Here is a 26,275-nt window from a genome sequence, read left to right on the forward strand (position 1 = left end):
AATAACAGAATAATTTTTTCAGTGTGTGTGAATTATCCCGTTTTCTAAAGATTCACAGGGATTCAGGAGGATGAATGAATATGCATTGCGGAAATGGCTAATGTGTTTAACAATTACCCTAAAAAAGCGTAGGAAGCCTCGGAGGGGTTACTGAAGCGCAGCAAAACGCTAGTGATATCAATTTACGTCCTATAATAATTTCTGCTCCTGTGCCTTTAATATTGGCTTTCAAGGTGAAATGGAAAAAAAAAAGTGATTGAATGAAGATGAGAGGTGGAGAGCTGATATCGGCAAAAAGGAGAGGAAAGAGACCGTTCATGAGATGAAGAGATGGATAGAAGGAATGATTGGAAGAGAGAGAGTCTCGCTCGACCAGAGTTATGTGATGCATTTCACAGTGCTGCATTTCTCCTTTGCCCTTTCTCTCCCTCTCGCTCTCTGCTGTGCTGTTTTCTGCAACCTATGCACTAACAACTGATTCATGCTCTCCATGAGAGAGAGACCGGCACGCGCCAACACGCCATGACTTCAAACACTCAATTTTATTGCATGCACATACAAAGTTAAAATCAGTGTTATGAATGCTTCAAACGCTGGTTATTCTGCACAATATTATGTATTTTCTTTTTTTCCTTCCAGTAAGTTACAGACTGACAAAGTCCTGTCTTACGTTTTCTGTTTAAATGAGAGAAATAGTAATTTCTCTAAATGTTTATTTTATTTTTCATGATAATATTTCATTTGTTCATAGTCTCAATCTGTGCTCAGGTTTGTATAAAAATACAAGATGGGTGGTAAAGTTACATATTTTGTTTACCAAAATTTTAACCTTCTCTTACAAAAGTATTGCGTTCCCCCAAGAAACTTTAAAGATGGGGTTTAATGTCATTTCATGCATTCTAAGTTATTTACACTGTTAAAGAGTTGAATTCTCATACTAAACATGGCCAAAGTTTCAAAAAACGATTTGGACACATGATGGAGAATTTCTTGGCCAAATACACTCCTTCTGGGGTCAGAGGTTTTGAAATGTTTTTTTGGAGCATTGACATCATGAAGGCTGGAATTCTTTGTATAGACACTTCTCCAAGAAGAGTGCGCACATACGTCAACAAGAGTGAGAGCGAGAGCGAGAGCGGCAGCCCTGCACAGGACATGCTCAAGAAGAATATCTCCGATAGCTAACCTTATTCAGCTTCCCAAAGAACCCAGCGTAACGTGAACAGTCGATGCAGTTTGTTTTTTCTGGGGAGTTTCACAAGTGGGTTTGTTTTATAAACAAGGCCCTGTTCGATTTGCCCATCGTTTGATACTGAAAGATGGAGCTGTCCAAGCGATAAAATGATTCGGAACCAAAGGCGGTAAGTAAAACTGCATCAAATTTCTGTGTTTTGTTGGCAATTGGCGTGCAAATACTTGTTACTCTTTAGCTCCGCCCATGACATGCCTCCAGGAACGTGTCTGTTTTCGGAGAGAATCATAAAGCTGTATCTTTCTTTTATAAGTATGGTAAAACTAAAGACTCTTTAGAGTCAACATTTCTCTGAGGAAGGCAAACGTTTTGCATGTGAACGCAAAGTTTCTTGGGGGATTGTGAAGTCTTTTTGTGAGCAAATGCAAAATTTCTCAAGGGAACGCAAAAGTGTTGTGAGCGAACGCAAAGTTTCTTGGGGGAACGCAAAAGCTTTACAAGACAACACAAAAGTACTGAAATATAATTTTTACTCCTTTTTCATTCTTTCACCTTTAGGGGCTCGGTAAATTTGGCAAAGCAGCTGAAAAAAAAGCCTAATCCAGCCTAAGCTGGTTTGCTGGACTTACAGCAACTGGTTTTAGCTGGTTTTCCAACCTGTTATGAATGAATGAATGAGGCATTTTTATAACACTTTATTGTGTATGGCTGTACACCCAAAGTGCTTTACAATCATATTGGGGGGGGGGGGGGTAGCATCCACCTGTATTTATCTGGGGATCCAACTTGTCTCCTAGCCTGACCAGCTGAAAATTGCTGCCATAAGATGCAAAACCAGCTAAAACTGGCTAAGACCACCAAACCATTCTAGGCTGGTTTAAGATGCTTTTTCAACAGGGAATGCTAAAATCTGCAATTAAAATGAAGTGATTTTAAAACCTCAACCATTTCTCATTGACTAAATTATCTGAGCTATTCCATCCACACATTCCATCATCTTTATGCTTTTATTGCACGCTAACAATCTCATTATTGGTGCTTGCTAAGGCAACCATCATTATTATTGCAACCACGGTTAGGCATAACCAATTACTCAAATGACTTTCTTTAAAATCAATCAGGTGTAAAGACTGTTTTTGGGCCACTAAACAACCATTCATGAATCAAATCTTAGAAACCACCAAGCAAAGCTCTAGCAACTACCAAGGACACCTTAGCAACAACATAACAAAAGCCTAGCAACCAAACTGGACACTTAGCATTCTTGCAGCGAGTTTTATTGGTTAGCATCAGTGGCTAACCCTGCTCTCTCTGCAGTGGGTGGCTCTGTGTGTATATCTTTCAGTAGAGCGAGTGGCAGCAGCAGAGAGGTCTTCACTCAAGCGTTGCTGCGGCATCATCACTCACTGTGTGCCGGAACGTTACTCTCATCAGCTGCGGTTGGCATTCGAGCCCAGTCAGCAACTTTCCTCCGGCCTGTGTACGTGTGTGTGTGTGTGTGTGTGGGGGTGTTCTGTTAAGAGAGAAATATGTTCAGTATTAAAGAGCAGGAACCTGGACGGTGATACCCCCTTATTTCACTGAGATGTTCTGGAGAGGCCAGATATTTTAAGCACAGGCAGAGCAACAGCGTTTTAAAGGGGTTTAATGAACCGGTTCTAACTCACTTCACTAAAGCCGACAGCCTTTGTGGAGGAAGCTTTGTTGAAAAGCACATTTGCTCAGTCACTGGCACTGAACTAACCTTTAGCCTGTCAGTCGCTCTGGAGGCTTCTGTGTCGCTGTGATATCAACATCCAGCTGTGTTTCAAAACCTAATGAGCTGCCTACCTAGACAGCATATTTTTTAGAGACAATTTATGCCCATATTTGTTTGAATTAAATGATATGCAGTGACAAAACAACTCGAGTCATTACATTTGAATGAGAATTTATGGTTAAGAGAGCAACTGTTCAGTGGTAGGCCTACAGTATTTAACTTCATGCAAATGAGCAGTTAAACGATTCCGCATCCACCAATCGAAGCGCAGACAGTGGAGGTCATGTGGATCAGTGTGTTTTTAATATTCTTTATTTACCATCATATTTATTCATATTTTAAATTAGCTTTAAATTTGTTATGTGCTTTGGTCATTTTTTTATTGGTTTATTTTTTTTTCCTTTTCAGCTTTAAATCATAGTTTTAAAAATGTTAGTACTTCACCTAAAACATATTTAAAACACCCATATACAAATAAATACAAATAAATAAAAATAAATATATATTATATATTTGTATATTCAGGCTATATATTTGCAAAAGTAGCACTAGACTAAAATGACTAAAGCAAGACATTTATGCATACACTTTTAGGAGTCATCTCAATCATTTGTTAGTCAACAAGGCAATACACTATACATGCATAAAATGTGTATTATTTTAAATTAAGTTAGTTATAAATGATTAATGATGACATTGCATGGTAACATTACGTAACTCTGACAAATCTGAAAGGCTAAGATGATATTCATCATTAACTTTGTTAAAAACTCTCCCACGTCTAGAACTACAAGTATGTTTCAAGTACAAACAAACCTATTCAAACGGAATCCAAAAGAAGCATTTTTATAATTTTATAACATCCGACAACTGAGATTTTCCCTTCAGAAAAACCCTGTTCAACCAGAAAGACATAATTTCATCCATAATTGCAAAGTGCGAGAGACTCAAACAAGTGGAATTTACTCATGGAAGTCCCACTCAAAGCTCATTAGAATAATAATCATGTTAGAGTGCATTTCCTCAGAGGAGGTGAAGCAATTTGTGAGACATCCTGATGTACTTCAAATCCCAGGTGTTTTATATGCAAACGGAAAGCCACTCCGGGGTATACCAGTGCAGGAATCAGATTCAGTAAGGTGTTGCATTAAGTATGAGCCCATGAAGAATCTATGAGGCATTCAGACAGTCTGCGCAGGGTGAACATGACAGACTCATGCAACATTCATCGTGGGAAATGTAATTTTAAAAAGAATTTTAGATTGGAGATTTGTATGACGAGAGTTGCGATAAATACACAGCATGCAAGGAGTAGTTCACCCAAAAAAATGTAATTTCTATCACCATTTAATCACCCTTGTGTAGTACTAATTGTTATTTTCTTTCAAGGAACACAGATGTAGGTGTTTAGCACAATGTCTTCCATATAATGGAAGTGGATGGGGACTGGGGCTGTTGAGCTCCAAAAATGACAAAGATGATAGATTTTCTGTGAATAACTACTTAAATTAATGCATGTAATATGGATTACTTTCATGGAACAGGTGTTTAGCAGAACGTTTTCCATACAATGGAAGTGGATAGAGAGTAGGGCTGCTGAGCATCAAAACAACCAAAAAAGCAGTACATGCAACTTTTGCACAATATTCCAAATCCGCTGAAACCATATGACAGATCTGTTTGAAAAATAAACCTAAACTTAAGCCATTATTTGCTGAAAAAATTCTCACACATTCCTCTTTGTTGCACCACATGACAAAGATTTTGCACACAATGCATTTAAAAGTTGTATGGATTACTTTCATGGAACACGAATGCAAGTTGTTATCAGAATGTTTTCCATACAGTGGAAGTGGATGGAGGCTGGGCTTGCTGAGCTCCAAAAGTGTCATAAAACTACCATAAAGTATTAGCATGATATTCCAAGTCCTCTGAAGCCATATGATAGCTTTGTGTGAGGAATAAGCCATTATTTGCTGAAAGTGTTCTGACAACGTTCCCATTTGTATGGGCAGATGACAAAGACTTTCTATGAATAACTACTTAAAATTCAGATTTTTTTTTTTTAATGCAGACAATGCTATCAGAAGGTTTCAGAAGACATGTAATATAATACAGGAATTGAACAGATTACTTTCTTTCTTTTTTTTTTCTTTTTGATTTTTGGATCTCAACATCAGCAGTCCTCATCTACTTTCATTGTATGGAAAAGAGCAGCTTGAACAATCTGCTAAAAATCTTTTTTAGCATTCAATGGAAAAGAATCCCAAACTCAAATTATGACCTTAGAACGACAAGAAGGTAAGAAAATAATGATAATTTTCACTTTTAAGTGAACTGTCCCTTTAAAATATGTCGATTGACCTTTGATATACGTTTACGAACATTTATGAATTGTCTCCAGCTGTGTGCTTGATAATAATGTATGCAATAATTGTGAATAAGTGGACTTGTACAATTGTGCATGTCATGTTCACTCTTGCAGAAACTCCCTAGAGCAGCCATGCAGACATACTGGTACATGTGCATTTTCATAAACAAACTGTCATGCGACACACACAGTGATGGAATTGCTTTTCAAATACATGTATACTTGCACACTGAGTGCGGACACACAACGTCTAGGGGCGCAATCTCATTTGAATACACACTGACACGCCACACACACTCCCCACCCCCACCCACCACACACAGAGGCATTACTGCAGTGGATGCAGTCTGTAACTCACGTTGGAGTCCAGCAGGTCGATGCTGTCCAGGCTCTTGCTGCGGTGGATTCGGCCCTTGATTCTGCGCAGGGATGGCTTGCCGTGCCCCGATCCCTCAGATTCATCCAGCAGAGAGATGTTTTCTGGGGTGCCAATGAAACTGTGGATCTTGGGATAGTAGCTAAGAAAGTGACAGACAGTGTGTGTTAGATGTGGTGTAAATTTAATCTCCATTAAAAAGATTAGCACAAATAATGGAGTTCCGTTAGTGAAATGGAGTGAAAAGGGTTTAAAATGCTTACACTGCAGGCCCGTATTTGTCTTTGTCGTGTTTGGGGAAGACCCTGAGATTGAAGCACAAGAGAAAGAGAGAAACACTTTCAATTTCACGACAAAATAGACAAAAACTATGAAAAAAGAGACATTTATTAGGGATAGTTCACACAAAATTGACACTTCTGTCATCAAGACTCTCTTCTGTGGAAAAAAAAAAAAGATATTTTGAAGAATGTTTTAACTTTTTGTCATTGACTTTCATTTTAGGGACATATTTGTAATTTCTTTTGCACACCATATGAAATATCATTCTCCATCATACCTTACCATGGTTTTTTTTTAATGATGTCCAGGTTTAGATGAAAAATGCAATTTTTGGAAGAGTTTTGTAAATTCCAAGCAATATGTCATGTTTAGTTTAGATATGACTGTCTCTGTTACTCTTTGAAGGGTAATTAAAATTAAAATACAGAAACAGAAATAAAGTAAAAATAAGTAAATAGTAACAAGGGCTTTCTTTCTCCCTAGGCTTTGCTCTTCTGAAGGAAACCAAAACTGCTTTTAGCTTAATAGTTTTAAACAATAAAAAACTGTGGGAAATTTTGCTAGATGCTATAGTGCGTGTAATATAAAAATGAAAATTTTACTGACTGGGGATTCATTTTTAATTAACCAATCAGTTTAATCAACATGAGTCAACATGAAATGACATTGGCAGGTCTTTTCACTTGCGTAATGTGACATATACTCTTAAAAATAAAGGTGCTTCACAGCGATGCCACAGAAGAACCATTTTTGGTTCCACAAAGAACCATTCTGACTAAGGTTCCTTAAAGAACCATCTCTTTCTTACCTTTTTATAATCTGAAGAACGTTCTTTCGCCACAAAGAGCCTTTTGTGAAACAGAAAGGTTCTTCAGATGTTCAAGATTCTTTATGGAACCATTTAGACAAAAAGGTTCTTCTATGGCATCGTGAAGCAACTTTATTTTTAAGGAGTGTATTTCAAAACTAAACAGGATATTCACTGAGATAAAAATGCAATTGTGGTGCATATCCACTGTCATTCATCCATAATAGACCCAAATCACCCACATTAATTCACACAAGAAAGTAAAGGATAATATTTCATAATCATGTCCCAGTACCCACTAATACAACCACAGCATATAAAACCAATCCTACAAACCCTAAAAAGGCAAAATGCAGTGTTTGTTGTCAATAAACAAAATATAATTATTGTTTTGTTCATGATACCACCCAAATATTAGTCAATTTATGTATTCCCATTCATCAATAATTAACCCCAAAACTACCCTCCATCAACACTAAATATGTATATATATATATATTATTATTATTATTATTATTATTATTATTATTATTATTATTATTATTATTAATGAAGTATGAAGTCTCATATGATCGTGTCATTCACTATAGTTAAGTTTCAGGACAGGAAAGCAAGGCACCAAATGAATCAAACATAATATAAAACACAAAATTGCAATGCATTCTATAAATAATATAAACTAATAGTTTATAAAACTAGTTTATAAAAAAAGGGCATAAATGGCTTCAATAGTAATAAAAAAGTGTAAGGTGTTTCTTAATAAAATTTTAAATAAAATCACAGTTTTATCTACATTTTTGGTTTACACTGTGCACCTTCAAATGCCTCTTTGCGATAAAAAGGAGAAACCTGACCTTGCAGAGGGTGAGGAAGAGGTTATATAATACCCCTGGAGCACACGGTTTACAGTAGCTGTGGTAGGATTTAAGACAGCCCCTGTACAGTAGAAGAGGCAATTTGAATGCCTCGCGCCATAAACGTTCGCACCATGTTTGTGAAGAGGATTTGTTGGAAACCCCTGCAAAACAAATTCAATACGACAAATCTTCTGTTTCAGTGCGCTGACTGGGGCACCAATGAATAGGAGACCTCATTTCCATATTAAGTGGTAGATTAAGGAAGCCTCCTGGGCTGTTGCTAGCTTCTGGTTTCGAAGAATACCATAAAATGAACAAGAATTGAAGAAGCGTCAAAAGCGCCTCTGCTGGATTGTAATTTAAAGTGTTAAACGAGACCGGCAGAGAATAGAAGACTAAAGAGAGGACAAAGTCATTAGTGTGACAATGAGGTTGATGTTGGCCTGAGGAAACCAAGTGAGGTTAACCTTCAGTTAACCTCAAATACATTTAAATCATCTGGGAATGAGTTCAAGGACAAAATTTCTGCTGTGTGCGCACATATATGGAGCATTTAAAACCAGAAACGAAACACAAATGTGTACCATAAGACCAAGTATGCAAAGCTAAACGTTAGCATTCCAATCCATCTAAAATACAGTATGTGATTTGGAAATATATACAGCATGGTTGTACATGTTAATCTTTCTTGACTCAGAAGCACATGACATTTTGACAGTGCTAATTAGCTGATAGCACCAGAAAAACGTTCATAGACATACACTAGTGACTATCTCGAGCTGTGACGTGAAACAACATCTGCCATCAGGGGATAAAGCCCAATGTATATTTGGCTTTCACACATATACATACAGTGCAGCTGACGTAAATTTTGTCACCAGCATAGTCAGCGTGGCTCTTTTTGGCAGTCAACAATGAAACGTCAACACCAAACCAATTTTAAATGAATACGAAGACGATTTTATTGCTCATAACTTCTAAATAAAAATAGCACAGACACTAGACAAGAATAAATCTTTCTAGTGCACGTGTCGAGCGCCAGTGTTCACGCATGCTATAAAATAGAGTATACGTTGAAAAGCTGTTTACATATACACTAGGCGTTCATGTGAAAAAATTAAGTATACTTTGGCCTCTACTGGCTCATGCTAACCAGCCAAAATTTTACGCCAATACTTAAGGGGGCCACAGAATTAACTTTAATTTGTCCCATTAAACCTACAGTGTTATTATTCAGGAAGCTAGCTATAACTTACGAAGCAAGGTTTTTTATACTGTTTCTCCACAATGAAAGTAGTTCATATGGAAGAGAAAACTAGGGGCAGAAGAAAACAAGTAATGCTAATAATACTAAGAATTGAACACATTCAGGTTTCAGGCCAAAGTGTATTTTTGAAATGACAATTATGACTGAGAATAGTTTGTGTTTAGCATTGATGATGCTGACATTGGCTGTGTCCAAAAGCTAAAAAGAAAAATGCTGCCTCCACAGGCAACATACGGAGGTAGAAAGGCAACAAGGCACATTCGAATCCAAAGATCGTGTCAAATCCTGTATATTGAGATACCTTCATCTGATTGATTTTTGAAGGCACCCATTGCTGCCTATGATATCCAAGCATAACCCTTCTTGTTCTACTCCCCTCACTCACTCCAAGCGGGATTCGAACTGGTGTTTCAAACATGGGAGGTGGGCGCACTAACAAGGACGCTAAAGACCGCAGCCTCTAGCATCAGCCGCAAGTTCTTCTCTTGAGATCAGAGGAGTGAGGTTTTACCTGCACAGCTTTTACCAGATGGCCTCCGTTTCACCTCACTTCCACCCGGGTCACGGCACCAATATAACCCCTCCTGTCTTGAGATCAGAGGAGTGAGGTTTACAGTACATGAGTTTTAGTCTTTGACAGCCAAGCTAAAGAATTAATATAGCATATGAAAGTTGTGGGTGGTGGTCAGTTAGTGTGTAAATTTATATTTTTGAATGACTTTTTAAACTTTTATCTTTCTAGTGAGAAATTAATGTTGTAGTAATTATACACTCACTTAGTTATCACCAAAGCTGTCTCTATTTTGTTGTACATCATTAAACTGTTATGCTGCCTCAGAAGTCTGTCCGAAATACGTTTCGGGAGGTACCTTCATGCGCAAATGCTGCCTGCGAAAGCCTAAGCTTTCAGATGTAGCCATATACTACTGATCGTCCAGCTAATTTTGCAGTCCAAACAATATGCTTAGCGCTGTTACAGCCACAAACAAAAGCCTACAAAAAAATCTATAATCAACTTGGGTAGGCCGTTTGTTCCTGACTTCTTCCTATGTGCCTCATAAAGCTAGCAGGCACAGTTAAGATATACAAGCAAAGGATACTGCTTGATCAGCAAGTCAATATCCACGTTAATATTGGCCCTCAAATGAGTGGAACGGTTTAGATACAAATACACAATGCTGACCACTATGCTACCATCCATGACTGCCATCAACATTATCTTTGCTGCCATTATCACAACCGTTAATATGATTTTCTCTTCTGCCAGCAAAGAATGGCCTAAGGGCACTACAGTGAGAGCAGGAACAAATGCAGTCCTGTGTGTTCAGCCCAGGCTGAACATGAAATTTCTTCTAGAGAGGGTTTTCTATTAGCAGGCTTTTGCTTTTCAACCATCAACCGCTAATGAAGTAAATAATCACTCTGGATGGGGATGAAAGTGGAAGGCAAAGACGTTTATTTGGCTTGATGGAGGAGAGGTACTTACAGAGAGTCTCAATCAGCACTCTACTTGTCTACTGGAAAGGAGGGGCGAAAACTATGATGGGAAACCCAGAGATTCGCATGAAACGTGACCTAGACGCTTCTTCTGAACTGTGTGGCTTCCATCAGTCAAACGCACACCCAGCTCACGTTTAAAAGAGTGTGTAAATGCTAAAAAAACACGTGTAAAGAGGCCTCGGGTGGGCAACTGCTGCCTATTTTATTATGCCAGGTTAAAGCTAAGCTCTGGAATAGTTTGTACGACTGCGGGGGAAGAAGACCATCTGCTGTGTTTCCAGGACTGGGAACAGACATCGTTCTCAGAACTTCTCTTTTTCCGCTCATCACGGCCGAAACTGAGAGTTTAGAAACGGCATTTCTGTTAAATCACTGGTAATGAATGCTAAAGGTGGCCAGGAATGAAGAGCCCTGTTGGACCGTTTGTCTTCATGATTGTAGAGGCATCTGACATTTCCTTTGATCAAAGACAAATGAGATGTGGTTTATTACAGTCACGTCCCACAGAGACAACTGATCCACTTACTAGATATGTTTCATATTTGAGTCAATCGTTTGATATCACATACAGCAAAAAATGAAGCATGTTGCCTGTCCGTTATTGTCCACAAGGGCCCTTTTAAGCAATTTTAACTTGCCTCATGAGAACTCCACTATGTTTCTCCTTTTACCTCTTTTCCTGGATTGATCCTGAAGTCTTCTGGGTGAAAATGGACAGACATTTAACCACAAGCCAGGAGGCTCACCTAGGAACAAATCGAATGTAGCAACTCTCAAAGACGAGAAATTCTTATGCATCCTCTGATCAGATTTCAGAGTCTCTAGTTCTGTGAATACTACTTCAAACTGTGAAAGTACGCAAGATATGATATCCATAATTTTTTCAGCAATTAATGACTGCTAAGAACATATCTAGGTAACATTTCACCCCAAAAATCAAAGGAACAATGAACATAAAGCCTTTTTTAGTACCATTTTCATGTATTGCATTGTGACATTATTTTTAAGTAAATTAAGCACATTTTCTTTCCAATGTTTGCATCATCTTAAGGGGGGAAAAAAAATCGAATTTTCATTACTATAATGCAAAAACATATAAACAAATCTATTGGATGACAGTATTTTTACAGCAATAAGAATCCTATAGCAAAAAGACAGTTTTTATCAGCTGTTTGGACTCTCATTCTGACGGCACCCATTCACTGCAGAGGATCCATTGGTGAACAAGTGATGAAATGCTACAATTCTCAAAATCTGTTTCTTATGATGAAGAACTCATTTTATCTTGAAGACAATTTTTGGATGAATTAATCCTCAAAATATTTTTTACTGTATTGAGAATATTCTTGGCCCTTTTTGTAAGTCGCTTTGGATAAAAGAATATGTTTAAATGCCTAAATGTAAATGTCATTGTACAATGTTTTTTAAGACACATATTGCAGTAATGAGAATTGTCCAGAGAACTTTTTTTTTCTTTTCTTTTGATATTGGGATGAAACGTGACGTGGACATGTTCTTTTTTTAATTCACTGTGACGCTACTTTTGTTTACATGCACCACAAATCCCACTACAGCTGTGAGAACGTTCCTGTAAACAGCAGCGTTGTCATGTTTCAAAATCCAAACGAGCTGAGCATCACCATCCAAACATTGCATCGCAAGGACATCTCTCAGGGTTTAAGGTGCCTCATCATCACTTTGGGTTTATGTGGATTTGGCAAGTTTTCTAGTTAAGTACTCATCTCGATTGTAAATTACGTTCGCTTGCTTGGTTGATTTGCCGCTTTGATGTTGTAGCACACGTGACTCTTCGTAGTACAGAACACTGAGGCTTCGGTTCTCCTTTAAGGGTCAACTATTGCACTACTGCTGACATGAAGTAAAATAAGCTGACCTCCATTTAAGCGGAAAATCTTACAAAATGAATCTAACTGGCTGCTACGAGAGCATGGGATACTTTTAATGACAATGAAAACAAGATGAAAAATCTGGGTACTCACAACTTGCTCCTAATTAGTTACAAATGAATTACCCAGCATGCAACACTCAAATTAGCAGCCTTTACTGACCCCAAGGGGCGTAAAATGCCTACGGCTGTTGAATCATTACAGGCCGACCATCTGCAAACAGAACTTTTATATAAAAACACTTTAAGGACAACATCTGACAGTTTTTAATTTTTTTTTTCAATGCAATTACAACAACAAAGGCGTTGCATTGGTTATGCTAATTGCACGTTTTTCATCATTAGACTATTTTTGATCTTGCACTGTTTCCTTTGATTCTAAAGCATGTAATTTCAACAGCCTCTGAGAATCTTTTTGCCCTATTAACCTCATAGCAGCAGCCGATTATGAGGCAAAGTTCGGCCTACAGACCTGCTGAGCCCAGAAAACACACTTAAAAAACCATCAGTCCCAACGACAATCAACATTTCTCAATCTAAAGTAGATTTTTTATATGAGTCTCACCACAATATGCCCCGAAGGCCACAATTTCCTGTTTATTTCAAGCCTGCAAAGTAATAAAAAGGAGTATGCGGATGACACTGTGAAATATGGTAATTATGAGAATGAAATGTGATTATATCCATACATGGAGGAAAAAAAAAACATTGCGGTCCAGCGACATCCACTGAAAGATGGGTTGAGGTTAATGAAAGAGGTTAACAAAAAACCTCTAATCAATAACGAAGAAGGTCCAAGTCTGATTGAAAACCTACAGAGAGGAAACGTTTTGTACGTGTTGACCTTGTGAAAACAAAAACCTTCTGACCCGACGTGAGCGTAAAGGTGACATTCACGCTTATCTCACACGAAAATGGAGATAGCGGCCAATACAAGTGAATTAACGTCTGTGTCGTCCATTCAACTCAAAGTGTCATCCGTAAGTCATTACAGAACCACAGAAGCAGTGCTGGAGGAGTGAACGCTATAAATGGAAATGAATGAGAATCCTGCTCACACACAAACACACACACATTGACAATGACAGAAACACACACAAATCAGTGCAAAGAAACACACATCCATGCGTTAACTTTTTATTTCATTTGAAATTGCACATAGCAGACATACACATGAATGATGAGACATGCCTGGGTTTGTAGTAGAGTGAATCATGAATGAAATGAGCTTTATGAACACTCAAACTTTGCTCGCCGATGAGACTGAAATAAAGACATTTACAAACGGACACTACAGTCTTTCTTCCCAGCAAGCTGCAGTGCCGAATAGCCCCTCACACATCCACATATATATAAATACTCACCACATATGTTTTCTGGGAGGCAGGCTACGCTCTCTGTTGATGGCAGTCACCCCTAGAGCCAGCTGCATTACAGTAATGTAATCTTGGTAATTCACCATGGTACTGTTCACCGCTTTTTTGAAACACAAAAATCCGCACCAGAAGCGCAGGTAACCTTACTACTAATAATAACAATTTATTCTCTCCTCCTTCTCCCTCTACTCCCTGGCATCAGCTTCAACTGCGTCTTCCTTGTTGAACATCACAGCGCCATTTCCAGCAGCAGCAGCAGCACTGTCGGGGAAAACACTCCGCGCGAGGGAGCACGCCGCTGCCACCCATCACTACACTAATGACAGTCTGCTCGTATTACCTCTAAGAACAGAGAGCGCGCCAATCCATTCGTTATTATTATTAGTATTAATTAGTCACAAGATAAGCATTCTTTTCCTGCCACTCGCGTGTGTTGCCACTTTGCTTAGAAACGCGCGCTCGCTGTCTGCCCTCTCTCTCTCTCTCTCTCTCTCTGTCGCACGCGCTGCAGCGTCCACGCGTCCGTGTATGAGGTAGCTAGGGGAGGCTGTGTAGGTGTGTGTGTGTGTGTGTTTGGATTTGTGGGGGGGGGGGGGGGGGTGGCTTAAAGGGACAGTTCACCCAAAAATTACAATTCTGTCATTTAATCAGCCTCGTTTCCGCCACAGAATAAAAAAACTAGATTGTCTTTTGCACTATTGGGAAACAAAAACTGCGAGATATAAACACAATTGCGAGATTAACACTGTGACTTGACTACACGTGACTTGACAAGATTCCAGCGACAAGCAATTTTTTCTAATCAAAAATTAAGTTTTGATATATTTATGGTAGGGAATTTACAAATATCTTCATGGAACATGATCTTTACTTAATATCCTAATGATTTTTGGCATAAAAGAAAAATCGATCATTTTGACCCATACAGTGTATTGTTGGCTATTGCTACAAATATACCTGTGCTACTTATGACTGGTTTTGTGGTTGAATAAAGCACATAATCACCTGAGATTATCTACTGTCACATAGTTTGTATGCTGTAGTTCCAGTCGCAACGTTGCGGAAATAGAAATAGTTTCTAAAATGGAAATTTTGTGTGTCGCCGTCGCAGCTAGTTAGCACAGAAACTCAGATTAATATGAAAAAGATACCTTTTATCGCGTGTTTTGGCTTGGCATCATTTGTAGTTAAGACACGGTGTAAGACTACCTTTACACTAGTGTGCTTTCATTTTAAAGAGCATAACTTTTGCTACTGTTACGCCTGTCGTTTACACTACTCCGGCATAATCGACACTTGAAAAATGTTTTTTTTTATTTATTTTTTTTAAATGAAATACAAACATTAGTGTTTTGTGGTGGATCACTGTAGTGCCACAGTTCAAGCGGCACGTGAACCGATCATCTCTTCCTCTTTACTACTTATAAGCATAAATTAAACATAAATGAACATCATAAGGCATCTTGTTTCTTTTTTTGCTTTTTGTCGATACACACCATTTTTCACGTAATCTACTCTCCTGTCTGGCAAACAAAAAATGCCAGATTCAGCGTTATGATTGGTCAGATCACCTGTCAATCAAACTCTCTGCGAAGGGTCAACTGTGTGATATAAACATGCAAATGTGAGAAAAAGTCAGAATTGTGAGATGTAAGCTTGCAACTGAAAAAAGTCAGAAGTGTAAGATAAAAAGTCACAATTACCTTTTTATTTATTATTAAGACGTGGAAACAGGCTTCTATACTAGTGCTTCTGAGCTTCAAAATCAATGCAAAATTGCCATAAAAGTAGTCCATATAACTATTAATGTGTGAGGTTTACTGAAAATCATGGCACACTGTACACCCTGGCTCCATCCTCCTTGTTGTGTTCATTTAATGTTTCACTCATGAATTAATCTTTTAATGCATCATTTTATTGATTTCAGAAAACTCATCTGGGGTGTACAACAACCATAACTCTACAACAACAAAAATCTCTTCAAATAAATATCTATTTTAATTAAATAGCTAGTTTCCTGGAACTGTAGGAACTGTCGCTCATCTGTTTTTCAAAGCACTTGGTTCAACAATATGATTGTTAGTGATGTCACGCAGGGAATGGAGTAATGTGATTGAATTAATTATACAATTTAAATCCACATTCAATCTTCAAACATGCCATTTTCTGGACTACTTACGCTTCTCTCAACAAACAAACCTTCAAACATGCCATTTTCTTTCTCTCAACAAACAAACCAAAAACTATACTTCTAGGTCTACCAGGTAACAAAAATATGTTCTAAGAATGTTTTTCTAATATTTCAGTTACATTATCAAAAGTTACCTGTAGAATGAAATGTCAAAACACCCAATAAACAATATAAATGAATAATTGTTGGCTTTAGAAGAAAGCATACTGTTTTGTGTCCTTTTAAGGCTTGACATCTTCAGTCATCATTCATTTTCATTACACACAACCAGGACAACAAGGACATTTGTATTCTTGTGTCCCACAAAGACAGAAAGTCAATATGGGTTTAAAATGGCATGAGGGCAAGTAAATGTTTTTTTTTCTAATATGGGTGTACTATACCTTTAAATGTTAAATACTGTAAGCTACAGCTAAGGTAGGAAAATAACACCAATAACTTCTGCATGACTATATTAACACCTGCTGTATAGGCTATTGAACTTTAAAATAAATGAAAGTAAACATGTATTAAACTACATTATAAAAGCATCTACATATTAAAACTACGGATTAAAAAAACATTCATTATTGTGTCCACTGCTTTTCAAATAGCTCTTACATACATATTATTTACATTTGTTGCATTTTTATTGCTAAATTTATTTTGATATGTGCACTGTATGAATATATATATATGGCACATGAGCACAATGACCTTCACAAAACTGTGCCAAGGTGCTCGAATGGACCATCCCACTACAGCTGAAATGAAATGCTCTCTCATAGTGGTCAAATACTGTAGGGTTTAATAAAGCAGTAAGCCACAAGAGGCCATGCCTTACAGTGTTGTTGGCACAATGTGAAGCAGAATGGCCATAACCCCAGTAACTGTGGTAAATTCACTGAAATGCTTGGCCTCGAGTGGCTTTTATATTACATCAGCAACAGCAACGAAAAAACAAAAAGATCTTCAAAAGCAGTTCGATTTTTTATTAATAATAATAACAACATAGCTCATTATTGTAAAAAAGAATAATAATAATAAAAAGTAATTATTATACTTAAAAAAAGAATGCATATAAAAGCTGTAATACAAATTCAAAATAATCAACACATTTAACTAATAAAAAATTCAAAGGTAAATTAAATTATTATTAATAAAGTTAAATCATTTAATCTCAATAGATAATTATTCCATCAAATAATACTATGTAGTAGACATATTAATATACAATTCAATTTATTTTAAGGCAGTTTTTCAAACAAGACTCAGATTAAAAAAATATATATATATTTAGAGAAATATAAAAACATACTATAAAAATTCAGATTTTAAATTCAGATTTCATAATTTGTGTAACAAAAATTTACAATATGACAAATGTGACAAATAAACAAATATTTAGTAATTCATTTTATTATTAGAATTGATTATTTTTGTTGTTGGTTTAATTGTGTTGTAAGATGTTTTATTTATTCATTTATTTTGATTCAATTACAGTAACATGATGCAATCTGCAGCTCCTCATTCATTAAAAATAAACATCTAAATGTAGTCAATGAGCACATTTTTCAGATGAAGATTTCCCTCTTTCACAGTGATCAGGCCAATGCTAAAGAAATCTAGAAATGTAATATCTGGAGAGCAGTCGTGACTCTGCAATACACACCCATTCAACATCAAATAGCTCACAGTTAACCAGAGAGAATGCAGCCTGCTTCATTTGATTTCAGTGTGGGCCGTTCAATTGGGCCAAATTCTGTTTGGGGAATAATTTGCTTTTCAGCTAGCCTCAGATTGGGCTGGTGGTGCAGAGCTAATTTGCAGTGATTCCCATTTTGAGTTAACCAGATTCTATTCTTGGACATGACTGCAATGATGCTTAGACTGTCAGGATACAGACAGCTTTTCACACACAAGTTAGATTGCCCAGTTCTTGAGAAACTCTTATTTTTGATACATTATGAGCAACATTGATTGTGGTGGGCATGTGCAGAATAATGGGCTAGATGAAACACAAAGAGTAGGTGCTGAATCTTGTGGAGGTAGTTTGTAATTATGGTGGTGACGTCTCTAGCGTTGTCAACCCACTGACTCGTGCACCAGTGCTTCATCTACAGTTATTAAAGGATAATTACATTTTTTTTTTCTGTGGCATTAAGAAAATGGGTTTGCATTCAAATAACGACAGCTGTATGAAGACAAAGAATAAATAGATAAAGGCAAATGAAGTTTTTATACAACTCTATGCTCTTTAGTGACTGAAATTCATAACATAGCTGTTGACAGCTTGCTGGTGTATGGAAATTTCTTTCATTACAAATGATTTGAACTGCTGGAATTCACTTGAAAGCTTTAAATCTTTGTTTTAAAACTTAGTTGACACATGCAGTAGATGAAATAATACAGTATGGTGTATATACAGTATATGAGCAGTTAGCAAATGTATTGGATCACATTGTAAACAGGACATTTGTGCAACGGTTCTACAGTTATTCTACAAAACAGAATGACATGCTGTGTAAAAAGGACATGCAAACTGTTTCTGCAGTCTGGCGGTCTAATGCATCTTGAGCGTGGCACAGTTTTTACTGCAGAACCATAGTTTCACACTCACATACATCTTGCGTTAATCCCACGAGTCTCTCTCACACACACCCACCCACACACACACACACACACTAGACAGAGTGAACTTGGCCTTCTTTAGTTAACCCTTTCTGCTGTACGACTACAAACTGTAGGCTAAAGCTGCCAAAAATCTTTTGATGAGCTATATACGCAATTGTTTTGAATGAAATACAAGTCTGAATTTAAACAAATTAATGCATTTTCCACAATTGTTTAACTACATGAAAGAAAAATAATTCATCATTGTAAATTACATGCACCAATTCAAAAAATTTTTTTATAGATATTTAGAGAGTTTTTTTACTAATATATTTAAATATTTCAAAAACACCATACAAAAAAGGTGAACATTTTGAATGATGACACAAATGAATCACTTGATCCCTTGACTTGAGTCGACTCATTTGAATCAATTCATTTAAACTGCCAGGGCCCTATTTTACTGAAGTGCAAGGCCCAGGTGCTCTTAGGACGTGTCCGAATCCACTTTTGCTAGTTTAGTGATTGAAAACCGGACTTTAGTGACTATGCCAGACGCATAGTCCAAAAGAGTTGTACCTATTCTCTTAATGAGTCATGGGTGTGTTTTGGACATAACCTGGAATAAACCAGTCAGAATCTCATCCCCCATTCCCTTTAAAATCCTGCTGCACTTGGATTTGCTATTTACTTGGCGAAATTTGCAAGAGCAAAGACCGAATGCATCTCCAGAGAGGAAACGGATCTGCTCGTGCGCAAGGTTAAAGCGTACACAATAATTATCTTTTAAAATTGTAAACCTTTCATTTTTATTATTTGCCATGTTTGTGTGCTGATGCAAGTCACTGTGTGTGTAATAAACAGAGTGTAAATACGTTGTACACACGCCTATAAGCGCATATTACTAACGCACTCTTACAAATAAATACAAATAAACATAGCGCCATTGACTTTAGACCAGGTTTTAGTTGGTCAATGGCGCAATCGTTTTCAGTTGCGCCAACAATGCGCCTGAACACACCTCGTTTTCCGACCAGCATGCCCATGAGCGCACAAATGGGCACCAGATGCATTTGCTATTTAAACAAGGTGGCGCTCGACGTGAAAATGAATAGCGTCGGGCTGAAGCTAGCAAAAAACACTTGTGTCGTGCCTGGCCTCACATTGGTATGGTGGATGTCTGTGGTGTAGACATCTCACTTCTCATAGAATTAGAAGAATTATTAAAACTGTACAGACCGCTCTTAACAAACATCTAGCAATATTTACAATGCCGCTTCATTGCAAATGGCCAGCAAACTGCATCATGAATATTCAACACATAAGACAGGCCTTCTCCCAACACTCATTTGTATGGGACAGTGTCTCATTCCCTCTATATAGGACACAAATTCAAACATTCACAGATCTATTTCAGGATGCCCACCAATCTAAGTTGGTCAAGGACCTTTCTTCCCCAAACCCAGCGTGGCAGCAGCTACACCAGCGTGATGTGGAGAGAGCGTCCATGAAATAGGACAAGTTAGGAGTGCCCTCCTTCTTTGGTTTTCCACAAACAGAAAAATATGGGTCCAGGAACGGGTTATAAGATTCAAAGCTCGTTCCCCAAGGAGGGAGAGCTGGACCTGAGCCGCAAGAACCCTCTCCAGCTGGGGCGGTGTGATTTATGACTTTTCTCTTGCGAACAAAGAGGAGAAACGAGGTAAAAAAGAAGGCGGTCCTTCACACATGAACTCACTGCACCAGGAGAGAAGACACACTTAGAGACACAAGAGAGGGAGGTTCCAACATATGCTCAGGGGAGTGTGTGATTCGCCCGTCCCAACACACATACACACACACCCATTCAACTCAAACAGTGCAAACGCAGCAACATATTCAAACAACAACACTTCATTCGCTTCTGCATGCGCAAACTAACACATACTCTCTTTTTTCTCTCTGAACACACACTTGGTGTCACACTTGAGCGCTGTCGCAGTGCTTTTTCCCAGTGTGCCATGAGGTGAGTCATCCACAGCGTAGCTTTAATCTTCCTCACTCTCCTCCTCTTTTCTTTGCTAACCTGACAGACTAGGATTTCAGCCCGGTTATTTTTAACCAATAATGAGCTGAATTCTCCACGGCTGGGATGTAGGAGCAGTTCTGCAAGTAAAAATTAAGAACCACCAATTAAGATATTCGACGGTTAGCTGCTAAACAAGCAAAATCTGTCACTTTCAACTAATATTTATTTAGCTTATCTTGCTTTTCGTGCAATGGAAAAGGGCCTGAAGCAAAATGTAGCATTACATTTGTAACCCAAAGCTTAGCGATTTGAGCACAGCATCAGCAAAATACGTGTGAGAGTCTGCAAAATGGTTACATGTTTGATTATGTTGTAAAACATGTTTGCTGGTTACTCGACGAAACAAGCAAAATGTGTTTTCTGACCAAAAATATCACTTTAATCAAAGGATCTGCAAAGGATGCAAGAGATATTTACTACTTAGTAACCTACTAATAAAGCTAAATCTGTCAACAAACATACTGCAGCTAAATTAAGTATTAGAAATATCTTTTCTTATGGTTTTAACACTGCAAAAGAGGACTGAAGAGACACAGCATTAATGTCCCTTTAAAAACTAATCACAGACCATTTTGTCCATACAAATATGCATAGTGTAATAAATGATACATGTGTAATACATTTTGGACCAGTGTTAATTTCGTTAACGAAGACGACGACGAAAAATATTCGTTAACGAACATTTTTTCTGTGACGAAGACGAGACGTTGACGAGCTAAAAATAATATCTGATGACGAAATTATGACGAAATTTACGATTTTCGTTAACTAGACGATACACTATAATGTTATTTGAGGACTACCAGACATTCAAAATGCATCCTATAGGCTTTTGTCTTTCAAATGTCGTCCCTGTCATTGGATTGCGATCGGATAAGGGGCGTTTGAATATCTAGTCAGTATTCCGCAGTGGATGGATAGACTAATAAAACGCGAACTAGCGATCTGAAACAATAGCACCAGAACCCGAAGGGATAAGGTAAACAGACGTCCAGTTTTTTCCCGGGAGACACAGTTCGTTGTAATAACTTAAAGTTAGTGAAGGCGGGATAGGTGGAATCGTGCTGATGCCGATAGAAGTTTCTCTCTGTCGCGCGCGCGCGCGCACGCTCTCCACTTCCTCAGTTCTCATATACAGCGCCAGCGCGATCAGTTCTCAACGCTCAAATACACACACAAACAGTCCAAATGTTTATCGTGTAGAGTATCTCACGTAAATACAGTAGGTTTATGGATTAATAACGTTGAACAGGTGGGTGAAAACTGAACGTGTGTCAGTATTTCATGCATGCCTTCCGTCTTAAAGGACAGCATTCCAAATTAAATACCTATCTGTCATTAATGTTAAACAACAAAGATGTTAAATAAATGTATAAATCATGTTAAGTAAAACCTACAGTATCGAAAAAATGAGTTAATTTGTATCTCTATTGTATTTGTGTTATTGACAAATCTTTAAAACACACACACACACACACACACACACACACACACACACACACACACACACACACACACACACACACACACACACACACACATATATATATATAGAGTATGTATATATATATATATATATAATATATATATATATATATATATACACTATTTTTATAAGTTGCTCCTTTTTCAAGAGAAAGTTCACCCAAAAATGAAAAATGTCATAATTTATTCAAGATTTTCCAAATTCAGTCCTGAATGATTAATTTTCAAATTTCTCATAAGCTTAATTGATTTGGTCTAAAGATAGAAGAATTAATGATTATTTTAATTTTAAAACTACATATAAAATCGCTACCAAAATAAATTCTGGTAACTACAGTTTGGCTAAAACTATTGACTAAAAGTAGTGACTAAAGTTGACTAAAATGCAATGACTTTTCGTCGACTTAAAAACTAGACTAAAACTATGAAAGACTCAAATGACTAAAATGTGACTAAGACTATTAAGCATTTTCGTCTCAAGACTAAGACTAAGACTAAATCAAAAACTCCTGCCAAAATTAACACTGTTTTGGACATATATGTTATGTACTTGTATATCCGTCCTAAAACCCATAAATACATGTTAATATTATATAAGTAAATATAAAAGATAGACATGCATTTAAAAAAATTTTTTTTTTGCATATGCTGTTTTAATAAAGTTTAAATGTATTTTTGACATTATGTTGTTACATACCATATACAAAATCATCATATAGATATTATGAAGATGTACATAGCCATTTCCGTAAGAGGTGAGACGACTAATTTAGCCATTAGCCTACTAAATAAGCTACATTTTTCCCATTCAACAAGGATATTTTAATTTATCTTGCTAATGTTGGTTTCAGTAATATCTTAAAAAGAGGCTTGAAGTGAAATATTTCTTACCATCCATACGCAGACAGTTTTGATCAAAGCATCCGCAAAACAGACATGAGAGTGTGTTAGAAAAGTATACGACTTTAGCCATTACCTACAAAACAAGCAAAATCTATTTCACTTCAGTTTCATTTTATTTTACTTCAAGCGGATTTAACACTTCAAAAAGAGCCTTGTGGAGTGAAATGTAGCATGAAATCATAACTGAAAGCACAGCGTTTTTATCAGAGTATCCGCAAAGTGAATGTGAGCGTTTGTAAGATGTTAGTTCTTCACCCATTAGTCTACTAAATGAGCAAAATCCTTCTCTTTCAATAAAGATATTTCACTTTAGTTCGCTTGCAGTGCTTTTAACGCCTCAAAAAGTGGCCTGAAATGTAGCATAAAATGTTACTGAGCGCAGACCGCTTGGATCAAAGCATCTGCAAAGTGCACGTCTTCATCTACTTCTTTGATGGCGTTGTGTAATACTGTAAGTCTATTGCACACTGCAGTTGCCTCACAGCGAGTGAATATGAAGTTATATGTTTGTTAACTTTCAACCCACAAAAACACAACGCTAGCAAAAACCTAATCTAACTGCATACCTAATTGAATGCATTAGCTCCACTACAGAACTCTATAATTGGAAATCATTATAGTAGTTAACGTTGATGGACAAGGATAAGCCCGGCCAGACCCGGTCCTTTTATGGTCGCTCGGTCCAGTGGAGACCAGCTTTGGTCTATGATTTAGAAAAGCACGTTTGCTCAAAGTCAGCAAGAAACTGAAAACTATTAGACGGACACAGACAAAGTGAGAGTCCAACAGATAAATACCACATCCTCTCGTACAACACCACACCTGAGCTGGTGATCAATCAGTTGGGTTTCTATTCAGCAAGAGTTTGCGTGTGTGTGCATGAGACTGAGAGAAGATTTGTGGGTCAATGACAAATAAGAGTGTGTGCGATAAAGAAAAGGAAAACCCTTTTAAAAACTAGTTTGAAATATGTCAATGTACTCTTCATATTCATGGTGGTTTCGTATTGTTTTGAAAAACTTTTACCATTTTGAACAATGAAACCTGAGGTTTCTGAGGCAGAATTCGTCATAGTTGGATAAACCTCCATAGATGTGAATGGAATGTATATATATTTACATATGATAGTGTAAAAAAAACAAGAAGACTTAGATTTGATTTAGAGGAATGTATCATTTCATCACTTACTCACCAATGGATCCTCTGCAGTGAATGGGTGCCGTCAGAATGAGAGTCCAAACAGCTGATAAAAGCATCACAATAATCCACACCACTCCAGTCCATCAGTTAATGTCTTGTGAAGTGAACAGATGCATGTTTGTATGAAACAAATCCATTATTAAGAAGATGATTTAACTTTAGACCTGATACTTCTGGCTAAAATATGGATCTTTAATCCATAATAAGGCCTCCTCCAGTGAAAAAGTCCATCCCCTGTTGTCCTCTCACATCAAAATCCATCAACATATTTGTTTAGATCTGTTTCGGACTGTTTTTGCTTGTAAACAATGCTTGATCTGTGCATATTTTTCTCCTGATTCATTGGATAAAGCAATATGATGGATATAGGGGACTCAAGGCAATGGTTTCAAGTTAAAAACATCTTAATGACGGATTATTATTATTATTATTTTTTATAAATGCAGCTTTTCTCTTCACAAGATGTTAATTGCTGGACTGGAGTGGTGTGGATTACTTGTGGATTATTGTGATGTTTTTAGCAGATGTTTAGACTCTCATTCTGACGGCACCCATTCACTGCAGAGGATCCATTGGTGAGCAAGTGATGAAATGCTACATTCCTCCAAATCTGAATGAACAAACTCATCTACATCTCGTTTGATCTGAGTGTGAGTACATTTTTAGAATATTTAAATTTTTTAGGTGAACCTCATCTTAATCATTTTCTAAAAAGCTTTAAAATATATTTGATCCTACACATGGCTTTGATTCCTCCCACCAAATACTAAAACGAATTTTAATTCAGAAATTAAAAACATGCACATCACAGAAAAGGCATAATCAAGTCACAATGCGTGCATTTTTAATATATTTTTAAATTAATTAATAGATTCCATTCAAAAAATACATTTATTTTACATTTTCTCTTAAAATTGAAAACTGCGCTGTCAAACTCAAAATTAGATTTTACACACACCATGAGCCACACACACACTTACTACAGGCAAACGAGTCGACAAAATACACACACTAGTTACGTTTGTATTCAAATGTCATGAAGCCGAGCTGGAGGTGGGATGTGTCCTACTTCCACGAAGAACGGCTACTCAGACAAACAAACTGCCCTGTTAGCCTCATTCTCCAACATTTCTAAACACATTGTTTAGCTAAAAGCTGTGTTTACTCTTTATCCGAAAACACACGTTTGCGTAAAACATGACAATCCCCAGGCGCTCATGCATCAGATGTTGTATCTATACAAATCTATCTGAAGGGAAAAAGTCAACATGGGAGACTCACTCACAGCACGTACGATATTGCATAGGTTATATAACTTTGCCTTATAAATATGTATATATGTAAATATAAAATATCATAAGGAATTAGATGTTCTTGCAGTCCGTACTTGCACTCCTCATGCATATTAAATATTGTTCTTCTTTTTCCTACACGCTTCAAACAAACCTTGACCTCCCCCTTGAACCTGAAACATCTACATTGTGCTAAATGGTGTACTTACATGTAATGTCCGTAACGCTGCGCTCCCGTCATGGTGTCCATGATCATGCCTCTGTGCTGTATGCTGCTACCATGTCTGTGCTTTTCAAACTGTCCGGCTCCTTTGTATGTCTGTCTGTAACTTGTGTGACCCAAAATGATTTTGTCATAATGCCACGTCAGTGACTGTGTGTTTGATGTGTGTTCCAGCTCTGGGTCAAACCTGTGGCACTGTCTTCTTCATGATGACTTTGCTGTCAGTCAGACATAGAGGAGGCCTACTTTAGCGCACAATATGCTTGAGTGTGCCTTCACCTCACAGAGATTCATCTTTGCGATGTCTGTCCTCCCCCACTGCAAGCCCACGTCCTCTATTTCAAGCCCAGATTGGATCTAGCCTGATTTTTCAGGGCAATAACTATCTGTGTGCAAACCAGGACTCCATATCTCGAATATAAGAATCAGGTCCCTTTCAATTCATTAGTTAAATGGGAAGTTAAAATGAGACGAAGTGTACTGAAATTTAAAGAATTTCACAAATTTTGCATTTTGTTTGCAATTCGTAAAAAAGTAATTTATTTTTTATAATTATTTCATAATTAAAATATATTCAATATTGTATTATATTTACATATTCTAACGATATTTTGATATATTTCAAGT

The 26,275-nt window shown here is 37.2% G+C and overlaps 1 protein-coding gene across 1 annotated transcript in view; it reads right to left on the reverse strand.

The window, feature by feature from the left end:
• tjp1b (tight junction protein 1b) overlaps nucleotides 1-26,275 on the reverse strand; it is a 126,954-nt gene that overhangs the window by 92,114 nt on the left and 8,565 nt on the right. Inside the window, exons 3-4 of the mRNA XM_042752920.1 lie at nucleotides 5,962-6,003; nucleotides 5,681-5,840 (exon numbers count right to left, since the gene is read on the reverse strand). Coding sequence (XP_042608854.1) covers nucleotides 5,681-5,840; nucleotides 5,962-6,003 — 202 coding nt within the window. The remainder of the gene's footprint in view (nucleotides 1-5,680; nucleotides 5,841-5,961; nucleotides 6,004-26,275) is intronic.

Source organism: Cyprinus carpio, chromosome B25, assembly GCF_018340385.1.
Source record: "Cyprinus carpio isolate SPL01 chromosome B25, ASM1834038v1, whole genome shotgun sequence".
NCBI classification, from domain to species: Eukaryota; Metazoa; Chordata; class Actinopteri; order Cypriniformes; family Cyprinidae; genus Cyprinus; species Cyprinus carpio.